General features: G+C 41.4%; 1 protein-coding gene across 2 annotated transcripts in view; it reads left to right on the forward strand.

The window, feature by feature from the left end:
- SHC2 (SHC adaptor protein 2) overlaps positions 1–15472 on the forward strand; it is a 44173-nt gene extending 28701 nt beyond the window's left edge. For both annotated transcript variants that reach the window (XM_075206278.1, XM_075206282.1), the window contains 3 exons: positions 12283–12578; positions 13554–13688; positions 14571–15472. In XM_075206278.1, the coding sequence (XP_075062379.1) occupies positions 12283–12578; positions 13554–13688 (431 nt within the window). In that variant the 3' untranslated portion in view covers positions 14571–15472. The remainder of the gene's footprint in view (positions 1–12282; positions 12579–13553; positions 13689–14570) is intronic.
- Positions 15473–17388: the final 1916 nt, after the last annotated feature.

Genomic DNA, 17388 nt, shown 5'->3' on the forward strand with positions numbered 1-17388 from the left:
TATTAACAGGAAGTCCATGGAGCTTGAAAACGTGCTGAATGAATAGGGATGCCAAGGTTTTAGCGCATGGCAATCCTACAAGAGGGATGAAATGTGCCATTTTACTAAATCTGTCTACTATCACCCAGATGGTGTTAAAGCTGGATGAGCGTGGTAATTCTACGATGAAGTCCATCGATATGTGGGTCCAGGGTCTCGTTGGAACGGATAGTGGCATAAGAGGCCCGGCAGGACGTCTGCGAGAAGATTTATTCCTGGCACAGGTTTCACAGGATAACACAAACTCTTTGGTATCGGCTGCCAAGGAAGGCCACCAGACGGAACGAGACAGAAGTTCCAATGTCTTGGATACTCCAGGGTGACCTGAGGTTTTATTATCATGACATTCAGTGAAGACCGTCCTCCTCAGATAAGCTGGTACGAATAATTTACCCCTGGGAGTAGCTGATGGTGCCAACTGTTGGAGACCCCGGAGGGTTGTGCCAAGATCCTGAGTTAGGCCAAGGACTACTTTGGATGCCGGAATAATGAAAGCGGTTTCTGTGAGGGAAGGATGGGAGGCGATGAAACTGCGAGACAAGGCGTCTGCCTTAATGTTCTTGGATCCGGGCCGGAACGTAATAGTAAAGTTGAAACGGGAGAAGAAAAGGACCCACCGGGCTTGCCTGGAGTTCACAATTTTAGCAGATTGAATATACTGTAGATTTTTGTGGTCAGTATATACTGTAACCACATGATTAGCTCCCTCTAGCCAGTGGCGCCACTCTTCAAATGCCCACTTGATAGCTAGCAATTCTCTATTCCCAACGTCATAGTGGGTCTCAGCGGAGGAAAATTTTCTGGAAAAAAAGGCACAGGGATGCAAACAGTGATCAGTGATATCTTTCTGGGAAAGGATCGCACCTGCCCCGACGTCAGAGGCATCCACTTCGAGAACAAACGGTAATTCCGGATTGGGGTGTCGGAGGACAGGTGCAGAGATGAAGGCCTCTTTTAATTTTTGAAAGGACGTCAAGGCCGTAGAGGACCAATTAACGGTATCAGCCCCTTTACGAGTAAGGGCTGTGATTGGAGCCACCAATACAGAGAATGACTGGATGAATCGCCTATAATAATTAGCGAATCCTAAAAACCTCTGAATGGCTTTAAGATTGCTAGGCCGGATCCAATCGAGAACTGCCTGTACTTTACTGGGATCCATGGAGAAGCCACGAGGTGAGATGATGTATCCGAGGAACGTGACCTGAGTGACTTCAAACTCGCATTTCTCGAGTTTAGCGAAGAGGCAGTGCTGGCGGAGTTTCAGAAGTACCTGTTTGACATGAGTACGGTGTTGCTCCAGTGACTGGGAATAAATCAAAATGTCGTCAAGATAAACTACAACGAATCTCCCCAGGAATTCTCGCAGGACATCGTTAATAAAATCTTGGAACACTGCGGGGGCGTTACATAGGCCGAAGGGCATGACCCGATATTCATAATGGCCTGAGTGAGTATTGAAGGCCGTCTTCCACTCGTCGCCCTTTTTTATTCGAACCAGATTATATGCCCCCCGCAGATCGATCTTGGAGAATATTGTGGCTAATTTGAGCTGATCAAAAAGTACGGAGATGAGTGGTAACGGGTAAGTATTCTTCACGGTAATCCCATTTAGACCCCTATAGTCTATGCACGGCCGGAGGCTTCCATCTTTTTTTGCCACAAAGAAGAAGCCCGCTCCTACGGGTGATTTGGAGGGTTGAATGAATCCCTTACGTAGGTTTTCCTCCACATAGTCATCCATAGACTTAGTTTCAGGAATAGACAAGGCATATAATCTTCCCTTAGGAAGCTTGGCATCTGGAACCAAATCAATGGAGCAATCGTAGCTACGGTGTGGGGGTAGAGCGTCTGCTTCTTTTTTCGAGAATACGTCGTGGAATTCACGATAAGGCAATGGAAGAGATTCAGGGCTAGGCTGAACAATCCGGAGAGGAAGAGCAAGACAGGTTGAGGAACAAGCCTTACTCCATCGTATGATCTCCCCCGTGCTCCAATCTATGTGAGGGTTGTGAAGTAGAAGCCAGGGATGACCGAGGATCAATGGTACGGAGGAACAGGGAATTAGAAAGAACGAGAGGACTTCGGAATGGAGGGCTCCCACCGTAAGCTGCAGAGGTGGTGTTTGATATGAGACCCTTCCGTCAGTTAACGGTTTACCGTCCAGACCGCAGACCGTGATTTCTGAGTCTAAGTTCACGGACGGAATACCAAGTCTCTTGGCAAAGTTTATATCCAAAAAATTTCCAGCTGCCCCGCTGTCAAGAAAGGCAGGGATAGAAACGGATCGATTACCATACATGATCCGAGCAGGGATTAAGACCGAATTCTTGGAAGAGACCATCTGGAGACCTAGGCGTACCTCCTCCTTTACTCCTAGGCCTGGTCTTTTCCCGCCTTGTTAGGGCAGCTACGCAGGAGATGGCCTTTATTGCCACAATAGAGACATAGCCCCAGTGACCGGCGCCTGGATTTCTCCTCAGGGGACAGGCGATAAGCCCCTAACTGCATGGGCTCCGGTAAATCCTGAGGAACTGAGTAGACGGCTGAAGAGGGCCAGGATGGTGAGACGGCCTCCTTTTCGGACCTTCTTTCCTTGATCCTGCGGTCAATTTTGATAACTAGTTGCATTAAGGCCTCCAAGGAAGATGATGAAGGATATTGGACTAAGGAGTCCTTTATCTGCTCCGAGAGCCCAAGCCGGAACTGACTCCGTAGTGCGGGGTCATTCCACTGACTGTCGACCGACCAACGTCGGAACTCGGCACAATATTCTTCCGCCGTCCGCCTCCCCTGTTTTAGCGCTCTTAGGTGGGACTCAGCCGAGGCCACCCTATCTGGGTCATCATATAAGAGACCAAGTGCGTTGAAGAAGGCGTCTACGGACTGTAGAGCTGGATTCACAGGGGTCAGGCTGAACGCCCAGGATTGGGGATCGCCTTGGAGTAAGGAGATGATAATGCCGACCCTCTGTTGCTCCGAGCCCGAGGAGCGGGGCCTGAGACGAAAATACAGCTTGCAGCCCTCCTTAAAATTTCGGAATAAGGTTCTGTCTCCAGAGAACCGGTCCGGAAGATTTAACTTAGGCTCAGGTGCCGGGGTTGCTTGTGAGGCCTTGGCGGCTTCTTCCTGAGCAGAAAGCCTGTGTGAAAGATCCTGAACCATCTGCGAGACAACTTGGATCTGCCCTGCTAGGACTTGAGCTGGACTGGGTTCCATCAGTGGAGAATGGAATCGTTATATTTTGGGCCAGTTATAATGTTAGGAACTCCTTCAGTCAGCACGACAGAACCCGGAATCTGCTCCGATGTCTGGTGTTCACTGGAGCCCCTAGTGGTGGGGACAGACTGGGCTGCAGACAAACGGAGGGTCGTGTAGTGTGCACTGACTGGGGAGAACCCAGAGGCAGCGTGGTAGAACACAGCGATGTGAGGTCCAGGCAAAAGGTCAATGGCCGGCAGCAGACAGGGATATCAGAAAACGAGCCGAAGTCAGGGGTCACAGGCAATACAACGAAGTCCAAAAAACAAGCCAGGGGTCATACACAGGAAATCCAATAATAGGGTAAACACAGGAGCAGGAAAACAGGAACAGGAGCCTAGCTAAACAGGAAGCTATAACTGGCAATGAGGCTAAGTCCTCACTGCCTTAAATAGCAAGGAGAACCAATAGGAGTTGTAGTAATACAACCCCTCCCACAGCATAATCACTGCACCGAGACAAATACTGACAGAGACAAGACAGCACCAATACTGAGTCAAAAAGACTCTCACAGAGTCTGCTCCAAGGTATGAATATCCCTACCTTTCCCTGCAGGAATATGCCCGGGTGTGAGCCCGCTGGCGGGGCGCTGCGGCCTCCGGATTACAGCGTCCTGGTTGTTGCCTAGGCAACCGGGACGTCAGAGGCGGAAGTGAGACCCCGGTCGTCACGGAGACGGCCGGGGCGTCTGAGAGAGCCGGAAGCGAGCCGCGGCGGCCCGTCGGGGAGCCGCGGCTCGTAACAAAATTGCAGGATGGATATGTCAGTCCATACATATCGGTGTATCACTGAATGGTGAGATTTGTGCACAGTACAAAATGTAAAAGTTCAGTCTTGGCCTGCGCCCACTGGGCTCACCAAACATTGGCATTGTCCCTACTAGGCAAAGGGAGTTGCCTAGTTAAAAAGGAAATTACACAGTTTTAAGATTAACAATTTGTAGCAAACGACAATTGGGAGGGAGTTTGTATGCATGTGATAAGTGACAAAGCTAACTAAACAGTTTGATAAGTTTTAGTCTTCATAAATGTATATACAGTGAGTGAATGGTGACTAGACTGATTAGAAAAGACGTCAAAAAAAAATCAATTGAACTAACATAAGATATTGACAAAAGTATAGTCATTATAGCATACTTGCCAACTTTAACAATTAACTTTAACCCTTGGGGCGAATTGAGACCTTGACATTTGAGTCTCCCGGATAGTAGGCAAGTATATGTTATAGTTACAGTAAACTGTATAGATGAATAGGTAGTATGCTAGACAGTAGTTCTTGTTTGCACATTTGCACACAAAGTAGGTTTTCTATAGCAAATTCTAGATGAAGGATTACAATTCCATTGTCTGCTTCTGTGGAGTAATGCTGGCTGTTAAAAAATGGAATGGATACTGTACTTAGGTATTTGTCAAGAACTAGTTCACAAAGGCTAATTGGGCACAAAAGCAACTTAAACGTTTTTTTCTTGTTCATATCCATCTAGAGTTAGAATTACATGTGGTTATGTGTATATCTTCCAATATTTTGTATATCCTCTTATTTTCAACACTATAGCAGTGTATGGATTAAAATTAGATTTTGTTTTCTTTTTCTTTATTGGAATGGTGTAGTAAATATAGTTCTTAATAATTGTTTTTAATCATACATCCCATATAGTATATTAAACTGAAGAAACTAAAGGTGTCCATACAAACTGAGATTCTGACGGATACTTACTTTGTTTTAGACCTAATTGGCTGTAAACTGCGGTGTGTATGGGAACAAATCGACATGGGAACAAAATGTGTGTCTTTTACAGGTACAAAAGAAACACCTCCTAACAGGCATATAATCGTGTTTCTGCTGTCCTGCATGAGCTGCAGTTACATAAACATGTCTTTACTGTACTTGCCCAATGTTAGAATACCCCTTCCCTCGCTCATCCTTCTTCTACAGGCAATGCCCACTTTCTGGGCAGCGCAGAAATGCGCTATGAAAAACTAGAGTACATCCCACTCTAAGACCCCAACAATAAATCAACACCAGATTTAAAGCAATTGTTTCATAGACCAGGTCCTTTATTATTATTGTAGATTTGTAAAGTGCCACAGTGCTCCGCACTGTACAGTAGGGAAAACAGGACATACATAAAACAAGAACATACAAGGCAGACAAAATAAATGCAGACATAAAAAAACAAAGGGTAGACCTTGCTCAGTAGAGAATTTACATTCTATGTGGAAAAGGGCACAACTGAAACAAGAGGAGCAAGTTTGGTTGTTGGGTACACACTGCAGAATTGTCCAACCAATGTGTTTTCTATAACGATTTTACTAATAACTGGAAGAAAACATCTGATCAGCATGCCGATTCATGCTTACACACTATACATGTTTTAAAAGGTTTACCCTCAGATCTGTGCTCTTCAACTGCCATAATTATCGACTCAATAGATCATGACTCTGTAAACCTTATGAAGCTCCTGATCGTGAGTGCATACACACTGCAGGATTGGAAGGATGTCGTTCCATATTTTAATGAATTTATAGTTCTGCTGAACATTCAAATCAAATGATGGTCGGTGCTTTGGAACGATAATCTTTCATTGTCTAAGTGTACACACTAATGCGGTATGAACTGTTGTTTATCAGGTGATTAGCAGGATAATTGGCTGAAAACACTGTAGTGTGTACCCAGCCTTAGAGTGCAGATTGGGACAGCTGTATTAGTGTGAATAGTATCATCAGGGATAAAGTAAGCTTTAAAAAGAAAAAGGTTTCTAGAGAACGTGTTAAGATTTGAAGGCTGTAGGAAATCTTGATTGGACGTGGTAGGGAATCCCATAAGTCTATGAAACAATTGCTTTAAATTTGGTGTTGATTTATTGGTCAGGTCTCCTTATATCTTAACTCTGAAGCATGGAGTGAAAAAATATATATATATATATGGGTCCTGATTCATCGATGCACGTATCTGTCAATTGTGAGCGTATAGTACTCAAAATCAGTCTGCACATGCCCACAACCGGCTCATACGCCAGAAAATCGCAGTCCTGTCCACTTCATCTTTGTATGTACAGGATGCTTAGTACAGCCTAGCGATTTCAGGGAGGGAAGTGGGCTGGGAATGGGAATTTGGCTGTAGTCAATTTACAGTAAGGATGTGCCAAGCTCGAACACATGTAGCCACACACAAATCACGCTTTGCTTGTATCAAAGTTACATGTTTTTCTGTCATATCTCTTGCACCAGCTACAGTCCGGAGTCCTAGTGATGTCAGTATCATATGCATGCTATAACATGTGTCTGCATTCAGAAGCAACTGTAAAAATGTCCGTTATGTACAGTAGACATTAAGGACAGCCTAATAAAGGTTTTCCCAACAGACAAAAAACATAAAAAAACAACAACTGGTGTTTGGCACCCCATTACTGTACAGTGACTATGACAAAAGGCCCCTTAACCCTGTTCACTCCACTAAATCTTAGGCTGTAGTAAGTATACTTTGCATTCGATTACTCAGCAGACAAGGATGCATTCACGTATCTCCCGTACTGGGCATGTGCAAAGTGATTTGGCATACGACATTTGGCATACGATATGCTCATCGTATGCCAGATACATGCCTTGATGAATCAGGCCCTTTTGGGCATATTCAATTGTTGGCGTTACATGTAAAAGTAACGCAACGTGCGCACTATTACCGTCATTACTGTAATAGTGCGTGTAAATACCGTTATTACGGTACCTTTAACGCTGGATTTCAGGGAGCTGCGAGCTGAATTCCGGCTTAGAAATACCGTAATAATGATAATATATTTAAGGCCGCGGGAAACGGCAACAATTGAATATGCCCCATTGTGTACAGAGTATATCTAGTATGGCAGTCGTTATGTTCTTGTCTGAGAAAAATACATGTATTGAAATCATTGAGAGGATTTAGCCAATGTAACAATTGTAACACTGACTTGATACAGTGAAGTTTCTGAACACTTCTGATAGTTCTGCGCCCTTATCATCCCCCTCACCATCCCTTCTCACAGGAGTCATCTTCTTCAGCTCTGGACCAGCCTACATTGCATAAATCTGAGCATATCACATTTGGTAATGTCATTGCTCAGCAAAATTTGAGCAGCTACCCCTTCTCCATTTCAGGCTGCACTGTACCAATTATGCATTTGAAACTGATTGTTTCCCTGACTGCACTTCAGCCTTGGCTAGTGATTAGCTCCTAGTAAGATCTAATACATGTGGTAGTTGGGACCTGAGCCCAATGGGGCCCACTATACTCATATTGATTCAAATTGAAAAGTTTTGAAATGAAAGGACCTAATGCAGCAATCCAACATAGGGATTTTTTTTGTTGAAATAGAAAATTAAGTACCTATTAATCAAGCACCTTTCATGGCTGTCCTAGACACATGACACTGTGGAAACTACCAAATCATTAATAGCAGCCTAAAGAAACAAACAAATGAAAAGTGGTAATTAACAAGAATCTCTTTATAGCCTTCCACTGTGATTTATGTTAAAAGCACACAGCTCATTTTTTTTCATTGGATTGTTGCTTTAAATAATATGGACTCTCTCTCATTTCTAAGAATTGATTTGGGATCACGAACAAGGTACCAGCTCAGTATTAATGCAATATCAGGGGCAAGACAAGTATTGCAATTTGCTGGCATCAAGCTATTTTACATTGTCAGGGTACATTAGTGGTAGTTTGTCATCTGGTTATGTTATTTTTAAGGACAGCTTATTTAATAACATAATGCACAGCTCAGGTGATTTAGGCCATAGCAGCCAATCAGATATCAGCTTTAGGCAGTTTTTTTATAGTTATATTAATAAATATTGGTTTTCTATGGGCTACAGCAGATGCATTCTACTTGTTCTATTTTATTAAATAATGTAATTTGGAAGCAGATTTGAATTTCCATCAATTTCTAATATGGAGTGTTACTTTCTAAAACCTGCATCTGCTCAACTCCTAATGCCTCAACAAGGATTTTCTAAACAATCATTAATTCATAAATGGCATCAGCAGTTGTGTTACTAAAAAACATTAATAAATACAATACATACAACCATGAGCCCTCCATAAAAGCATACTAGTGAATATTGTTTTAGGTGCAGTTGTGCCTGTTTTAATGTAAATGCATAGAGCTGTTCACATCCAAAAAACTATGAACTAACTTTCATGGATCTTTTTTACAATCACTGCACTTGGATTACAAAAATCAGCTTAAAGCTTAACGTCATACTTGCCAACTCTTCTGGAATGTCCGGGAGACTCCCGAAATCCGGGTTGGTCTCCCAGACTCCTGTGAGAGCATACAGTTCTTCCGCATCCTGCTCACTTCTTAGTGAAGTGGGCAGATGGGAATCGCCTAATTTTGGCTCCGCCCCTGTGAGAAAATGCCGGTTTTGATGTGGGGGGCGGATCTAAAATGACGCAATTGACGACGTCCTACCACGTCCCCTGGGCGGGATCTCCCAGACTTTAATAATTAAAAGTTGGCAAGTATGAGTAACGTAAAAGGTTGAAAAGTAGGGCTGCACCCCGGGGAATTGGAACGAATAATTTCATGGGGGGGCAAAAGACCAAGGACTTGGAGCCCCTTTTTCTCACTTTTGGTATCACGTTTTACGACAGTTGAAACAGTGACTGTAGATATACAAAGACTCTCAATCCTATGTTTTTTTGTCAGTGTTTCAGGGGATGGCCAACTCCACTGGCACTATAAATTCAGTTTGCTATATCTCATGTTTGTTACTGGACGCACCGCACGAAATTCAGGGTAAAAGTAAAGTGAATAGTTGTTCATCATATAAATGTTTATGAATGGAAGACTTAGGGCTAGATTTACTAAACTGCAGGTTTGAAGAAGTGGAAATGTTGCCTATAGCAACCAATCAGTTTTTCTAGTTATCATTTATTTAGTACATTTGACAAAATGACAGCTGGGATCTGATTGGTTGCTATAGGCAACATCTCCACTTTTTCAAACTCGCGGTTTAGCAAACATACCCCTTTACATTTTTTAATTTAACAAATCAATTATTCTGTATTAAATCTATACTAAGGCAATCTATAATTTTAGAACAGATACCATGACTTCAGAAAGTAGCATGAAGGCTCTTGTGTAGAAGTTCATGGGGGGTGCACAATCTTTGCCCACCCAGCAGAAATCATAGGGGGGGGCAACTGCCCCCTCTGCCCCCCTGGCTCCTACACATGCTGTTGCCAAGGTGCAAATTGGCTCTTTTTCTCTGCTTTGCTCCTAACTCAAAATAAGGCCCACTAACTGGCAAATTAATTTTGTAAACCAACTTAAAGGGGCAGTGGGGGGGGGGGGGGGGTGAACGTGAGTACCAATCATGTCTTGATGCAGATTGTGATTAATCCTCCCGCTCACCCCTGGTTCTCACCCGGGACTGTAAGTAAAGCGGAGGATCTCTGGGAAAGATGGCTGCATGGCTGCATCTTTACTAAGTGGTAATACAGCTTTAAGGATGACCTACAATCACTTTTTCAATCACCAGAATTAATTTGAGATTTTACTTTTTATTCACAGTGTGTTGTTCACCTGACCATTTAACTGTTAAAGGACTTGGGTAAGGTTAGAGGACATTGGAATGCCTTTATTTCACATACAATTATTTTTCATGGAGGGAAACATGTTATTGAAATTAGTGGATATTCAGTTTTGTTAAAATGGCGGTGGTAGTGGATCACTTATAAATAACTTATGGTATGAATTTATTTAAAGGAAATAGTGCAAGGCGCTTATTTCTATAATTGCCAATACACTTATTTTTGATATTGTGTATATTTTCATATAAGAAATCTTTATTTATGAGACCAAGGGAGAAAATTTGTGTTTTCTCTGTTTTAACCTTGCCAAAGGAAATGCCTTATTTCTGATGTATATATCTGATACAATGAGCCTTTGTTTAGAAAGTATTTTGTGTATTGTGATGTGGGGAAATGACTTGTTTGGGATTTATAACTTTCTTTGGGAATGTGTATTCTGCGACTGTCTGAAGAAAGGATTCATGTCAATTAGAACCTTTGACTTGCTAGTAGATGCCCTGCCTCTGAAATAAGATGCAGGAAATCACAGCAAGATTTTTAAGATATCACAGATAAGTGTAAATATTGTTAGCTTTGCAATACATGTAAATCTATGTTTTGGTAAACAGGTTACATCCTGATTCTAAAAATAGCCAGTGTCCAAATCTGTATAAAAAGCACTGTACACTGAAATGTATCATTCTGATGTTCCATCTGACCTAAACACTGATGCCTGCTTGACAACTTCTTCAATATTGCTGTAATCCTGTGACCTACAGATTAGACCCTAAATCTAATCCGTCCTCCAGCTGTTTCTGAGGTTCGGACCCAGATCTCCAGTACCACCTTTATACCGCTACCCAGCAGCTTTGGCCAGTGTGATAGGCCAGGGGACATCCATCCACAGCACTCTCATCCATAGTAAGCGGTCAGGGGTACCAGCCCAAGTGTACCAGCATGGGAGTACACTAGCAGTGACAGTTACCCAAAAGGAACGTGGTTCTGGGTGCCATAAAGGAGCCCAGTGGTGGCAGCAGGCTCCTACTACTGTGGCAGGAGGGGTGTATTCGGAATAACGAAAGGGGACGTGGCAAAGTAAGCCCAGCCGGTTCCCAGCAACAACAGACAGAGTGGCATAGGCGGTCCATCCTGTCAAAGATGCCTTTAGCTAAAAAGCTCAATGTGAAAATGTACTAAGTTCCGGTTTCATTAAACCGCCTGCTTTTCAGCAGACAGGCTTACTGGACATTAAGTAATTGGGAGTGGTCTGTTTCATAGATGTGCTATCTTCAACCCCTTAAAATATTTTTTTATATCCTGTTTACAATAGAAAGCTTGTTCGATTTAATGTCAATGTACAAATATCCTGCTATCTGTAAGGTACACTGCAGATATGCCCCATATACTGAGCACAAATGAGCTTCTCCTGAACAGACACCATCTTGCCACACAGATCCATGTATGGTGACATAAAAACTGGCAAACCAGTAGTAATACAAAGTCTACGGCTTTGCTGATGAAGATATTGTGCTAGTTGGGGTTACAAAAAGCACTCCAGCAAATCTTCTTATAAGTGCCCACTTATCTAAAGGCCTGCTGCTAAGTTAAATGCACATCTGAACAGTTGTATATATGCACCAATGCAGACTTCCTGCATTGGTGCACTTGCACCTTATTAGGACTAGTAAGAAGGAACAGGGGAGGAGAGGGGCGGTAAACGCAGGACAAGTACAGTAAAGGCATGTTTATGCAAATGCGGCTCATGCTGATCTGCAGAATACACCTGTTAGGAGGTGTATTTTTGGCACCTGCTAGAGGGCAGGTGCAAATACATCTGGGTAATTATGACTTGGTGGACACCAAGCGCATATTCTGACGATGTGGAGCCAGAAGTATCTCGAGATGTGTGTGGCTCTGCATATGGGTCGAAATACGCTATTTATGCCTGCAATTTTTTAACCGTCATTTATGCCCATTTTGCAACCAACTCTGCATCAGCCCCTAAATCAATACTTTACATATAATATTCTCCAGGCACAAAATAATACAATACAATATAGGTATGTTTGGGACAGGTTTGACTTCGAGATATGAAGGGAAAATGACATAAATGTTATCACTGTTTTTTAAGTCATTTTGGGTTGGGACCCGACAGTGGACCCCTTGATGACATATGGCCACAGTAAGCCTGCTGTGCATATCATATGATATGTAGAATGATTTATTTATTGTAAAGTATTGTCTTTATTATTGTACATTACTTTTTGGCTTTAGACATTGAGATCATTATTGCTCTACTGTATATCCATTTCATTTGATGTAATTTCATTTTTCCAATACAAAAAGTATAAAAGGCTACATAACAGTTTATTTTATGTTATGGTAGACAAAATAAAAGCCAAATAATAATTATTTTTTCTTTACCAGGACCATTTGAAGATGCTCTAAAACTCCACGAATCTGGCCTCTCGGAGGCCCAAAAGCTGGAAGATCAGTGGCCAAGTCCACCAACTAGGAGAGCACCTGTTGCCCCAACGGAAGAGCAACTCAAAGGAGAGCCATGGTATCAGGGAAAAATGAGCAGAAGGGAAGCAGAGAAGCTTCTGCAGAGAGATGGTGATTTCCTGGTGAGGGATAGCATCACTAACCCCGGCCAATATGTCCTAACGGGCATGCACAGAGGGCAACCCAAACATCTTCTATTGGTGGACCCTGAAGGAGTGGTAAGAATCTGCCATGATGACACTGACACAGATAGGCAATAATACATAGACCTCTCCAGATTCTTTGTGAAATAAGGATGTAGTTATGTAGTTTTGAATTTGTCATCTCAATTATGCTGATGTGTAGATTGCTTTAATTAAAGAGGCAAACAGGTCATGTTATAAATGCTAATAAGACTAGTAGCACATGGACGGTATGTGTGCCCATATTTTTAAGCTCAGTTAATTGATCCCTTACTTTGTGTTCTGCCATGTACTAATTGTCCATGGATAGAAGAGGCCCTTATACAGTTTCTATTTTACCCCCCTGGTGTCCAAGGTAGGAGGAAAAACAGCAAAAACCATGTTTTACTAAACTTAATTCTAATTCTTACATAAGAGTAACCCAAATCCACAAAGCTTTTGCCCAACACATGGCATTAGCCCAAGCACTACAAACCTAGTTCAAGCTCCACTTTTTCCACCCCAAATTCCAAAAAAGCAAGGAACCCTAAAAAAACATAATTAGCACTTGCGAAAATGTAAAGAAATATATTTTTTGTTCTCTTCATATATTTTTTTTGCTGGGATATATTTGCAAGTTACACATTAGTTGATATGTAGGTCTAAAGTCTGAAAACTGTCATGAAAAATGTGAAACTGTTGTACATAAAAGAAGACTAAAATACAACAGAACTTCAGAATGACAGAATTGCCTAGGGCCAAAGAAGATTTAGGGGTATATTTACTAAACTGCGGGTCTGAAAAAGTGGAGATGTTGCTATAGCAACCAATTAGATTCTAGCTGTCATTTTGTTGAATGTACTAAATAAATGATAACTAGAATCTGATTAGTTGCTATGGGCAACATTTCCACTTTTTCAAACCCGCAGTTTAGTAAATAAATCTGCCCTTCCCAGTGCACTGCAACAAAACACAGGTGATGAATATGAGCCACATAAAGCAAATGTGCACTACTCATCTGTCTTTCTTCAGGTCAGGACAAAAGATGTGCTGTTTGAGAGCATCAGTCACCTGATCGCCTATCATCTGCATAACCAACAGCCGATCGTGGCGGCCGAAAGTGAACTGCACCTAAGGCAGGTGATAGCACGCAAAGTACCATCTTAGGTAAGATAAGAGAGAAATAAGGTAAAATAGATGTCTGGAAATAGATGTTTAGAGACAATGGGGCTGATTCATTAAGGATCTTAAATGAAGAGGATCCTTATTTCAGTCTCCTGGACAAAACCATGTACATTGCAAGGGGTGCAAATTAGTGATCTGTTTTGCACATAAGTTAAATACTGATTGTTTTTTCATGTAGCACACAAATACTTGATAGCCTATTTGTACACTGAAATTTAAAGTTGATATTTGTGTGTTACATGAAAAAACAGTCAGTATTTAACTTATGTGCAAAACAGAACAGTCATTTGCACCCCTTGTATTGTAACATGGTTTTGTCCAGGAGACTGAAATAAGGATCCTCTTCATTTAAGATCCTTAATGAATCAGGCCCAATATTCCTACACGTGAATGTATTTGTGGACAGATTCTGAAATGTGAGGTGATCAATGTGTTTACTTTGGGTATCAAGGTCTAGAGGTGATTAGTTGTAACAAATTGTAGTGTGAGAGAAATTGAAGGATTAAATCATCAAGTTGGAGAATGCACAGAAGGGCCAGAAAAAGATATGATGGCTACTACAAGAAAGAGAGATAAGTTATATGGTTAGAAATGCAAAGAATATGGCAAACTGACTGTATGTTGAAACATGGGCCTCAGAAGTAGTGGACGGAGAACCGTGAAGGAAAATATAGAGGGATTGAGTAATTTTAAGACTTGGGAATTCTAAGCTGAGAGTGAATTGGAAAAAAAAAAGGAATCCAAGGCAGACATAAAGATGAAGAAAATATATTGAGAAATCTAATTGTCAACTTGGAAATGTCATTTACTGTCCTTAACTTATTTTATGAAATGTAATGTGCCTGTATGCTATATATCATTCAGGGTCACCTCACACGGAGATGAACATTTATCAAGAAAGGGGTACAGAGAAGCTTACTCGGAAAGAGGTCACAAAGATGAAAAAACACAAAATGGAACATAAATAAGTGGCCCACTAAGTGCTCTTCAGCTGAAACATGATCATTTATGTATAGTTCTACTACTTCACCACCAGATGGAGGAGCTGAGCACACCAAACTTATAATAAGAGGACCATTGGAAATATTCAAGCTGCAATCCCAAGATAAAGTGATGTGTGGTTTTTATAGCATAAATAACTCTGTTTACCTATAATAAGACACATTGTTTAGTCCTATTTTCATTGTTTTTTTTCTTTAAGACGCTATTATTTACATTTTGCTAACTGTCATGTGATTATCATGGCAATCAGAGTCACATGCTACATGATGTAAAGAGTTAGGAGGCTTTGGAATACCACTCTTCCTAGCATTTACATTCATGGCACATGAATCCCCTCTTTTCACTGACATCATGTGACCACAGAGGAGCTTCCTTACAGACTGGCTCTGACTCAGAATTCAGGTTACAAATGGTTATACGCCTTGTGAACATGCATGAGAACTGAAAGGCAATGCTTCTAGATGAGACAAGCAAGATCTTGAACAAGCAATTTTGCAAAGGGAAGTCTCGGTTATAAGAGGACATCCTGGGCAAATGACAACTCCATGCTACACCATGTTACAAAGCTACCCAAGTTGCTGTTTAAACTTGATCCCCCCAAAATAACCCCAAAAAAAGTCTGTGGGATTACAGGTTTAACTACTTAAAAAACTGTTGTTGGTTAAATTGGCCACTATTAGCCATTTATTTGTCAAAAGGACAGGCTTGGTACACTCTATGTTAATTGTATAAAAGAAATATGCATTTAACATAAGCTTTTTTTTTTTTAAATATTGAACCATAGCTATCCCATTTAGTATGTTTTTACATTCCTATTGCAAAACCTCACCGTAAATACATCCATTTATGATTTACCCTTGTGACTTCCAAGCATGGCTGACATGCTTTGCAGTATTAAACCCACCATGTCTGCTAAAATATATGCCAGGAATAATGTCACATTTGCTATCATCATTGTGATGTATTTTATAAGTTTACAATAAAGTATTACTACAATATAAAGAATACAGGACTGGTGACGTCTGAAGAATGGCTAACGGTGCTCTGTCAGTTTTCAGTTGTTAATATACAGAAAAATCTTCAGCTGTCACCCACTAGGCCAGGCCTTTACTCCATATTGAGACGGAGCAGTGGAAAGCAACAGATAACCTATTTATCTCTAACCTAGAGCCATATGACCTCTTGGAATGGATACAGATGCTGTATTCTTTGTATATGGGTAATGGCAGAAAACATGATTTCACAGGTTTTAAATAGCTATTAATTTTCATCTCAGAATACATCAACAAAGGCCAAATTTGCTGCACCTACTGCATTCCTTCCAGAATGACCGGCAATACAGACATGCACATGTAATGTTTATTGTGGGGAAATCGTGGAGTGATGACTGCAGCAGGAGGGGCAGAGACTGAAATATGTATCTTGGCTGGTGATGACTTCAGTCCTATGGAATGAACTATATTATTCACAAATGATGAAAACACTTGCTCCTTACTTATGTCAGCTGGGAATCTGAAAATCAATATACTGAGGCAAAAGTTGAAAAGCAGTATCTCCAAGAAAATACTTTTCTGCTGAATTACACAAATATGGACCTATGGATACATTTGTTACATGCATATAATACAGTGCATTGTATCTTTACTTTTCTCAGACTGTTACATTAACCCATTCCGTGTGGTTGTATGTAGAATAATCATGGGACTATGGTCTGGGTACTAGTACTGAACACCATGTGCATCATAATGGCAGCGCAGAGGAAACGTTTGTGGACTTGTAGAGGATAACATTAGCGGAATCTCTTCTTCCTGGTTTTAATTAAAAAATATATAAGAAAAAAATGTCTATGGGACAATTGTTGGTAGTTGTATTATTTTGTGTCAGAATGTGTGTGTCATATGCCGTGATATAAGTCTGCTGAGTATTTTGGCCTAATAGTACACTAGGGATAAAGGGTTACTGTGAATGGCAGCATAAGTCGCCTTTGATACTTTAGTGTGGCAAGTAACAACATCAAAGGGTATTTTTACCTAGCTACCATTAACTTATTGGCATTGGGTGCCCTCTAATACTAGGGATGCTGGCCAGGGGGCATATTCAATTGTTCCCATTTTCCGCGGCGTAAAAAGTATTACCGTTATTACAGTAATACTAAGCCGGATTTCAGCTTGCAGCTCCCTGAGCCGCGAGCTGAAATCCAGCGTGAAAGGTACCGTAATGACGGTATTAGTGCGCGCGCCGCGTTACTTTGGCCAGTAACGCCAACAATTGAATATGCCCAAATGTACTGCTAATTGCCACTCATCCATTTCCCTTGCTGTGTCTCCTCCTTTCCCAAGTACCCCTTTATCTGCTAACCAAGAGCCAAGCTAATTCTTCCTGTACAGGGTGCATCACATGACAAAATGACCCTGACAGTAGTAGTGCTTAAACTGCTGAACACTACTATTACATTACAGACACCCTGTGGAAATGAAATGACTACAATACACATATTTTAGTAATTGCTGGTTGGTGTTGCATTTTGGGGGTGAGTCAGACATACTGGTGAAAGACATCAACATGTTGACAGTAAGTCTATGTATTGTTTCTTAATAGAAGATTAAGGTTGCAAACTGTTTAGAGTAATTATGCCTGGACAATAGAGAGACAAGCTTTTGAACTGTTTGAGATGAAAATC

This window comes from Mixophyes fleayi, chromosome 1 (assembly GCF_038048845.1).
Source record: "Mixophyes fleayi isolate aMixFle1 chromosome 1, aMixFle1.hap1, whole genome shotgun sequence".
Taxonomy (NCBI): Eukaryota; Metazoa; Chordata; class Amphibia; order Anura; family Limnodynastidae; genus Mixophyes; species Mixophyes fleayi.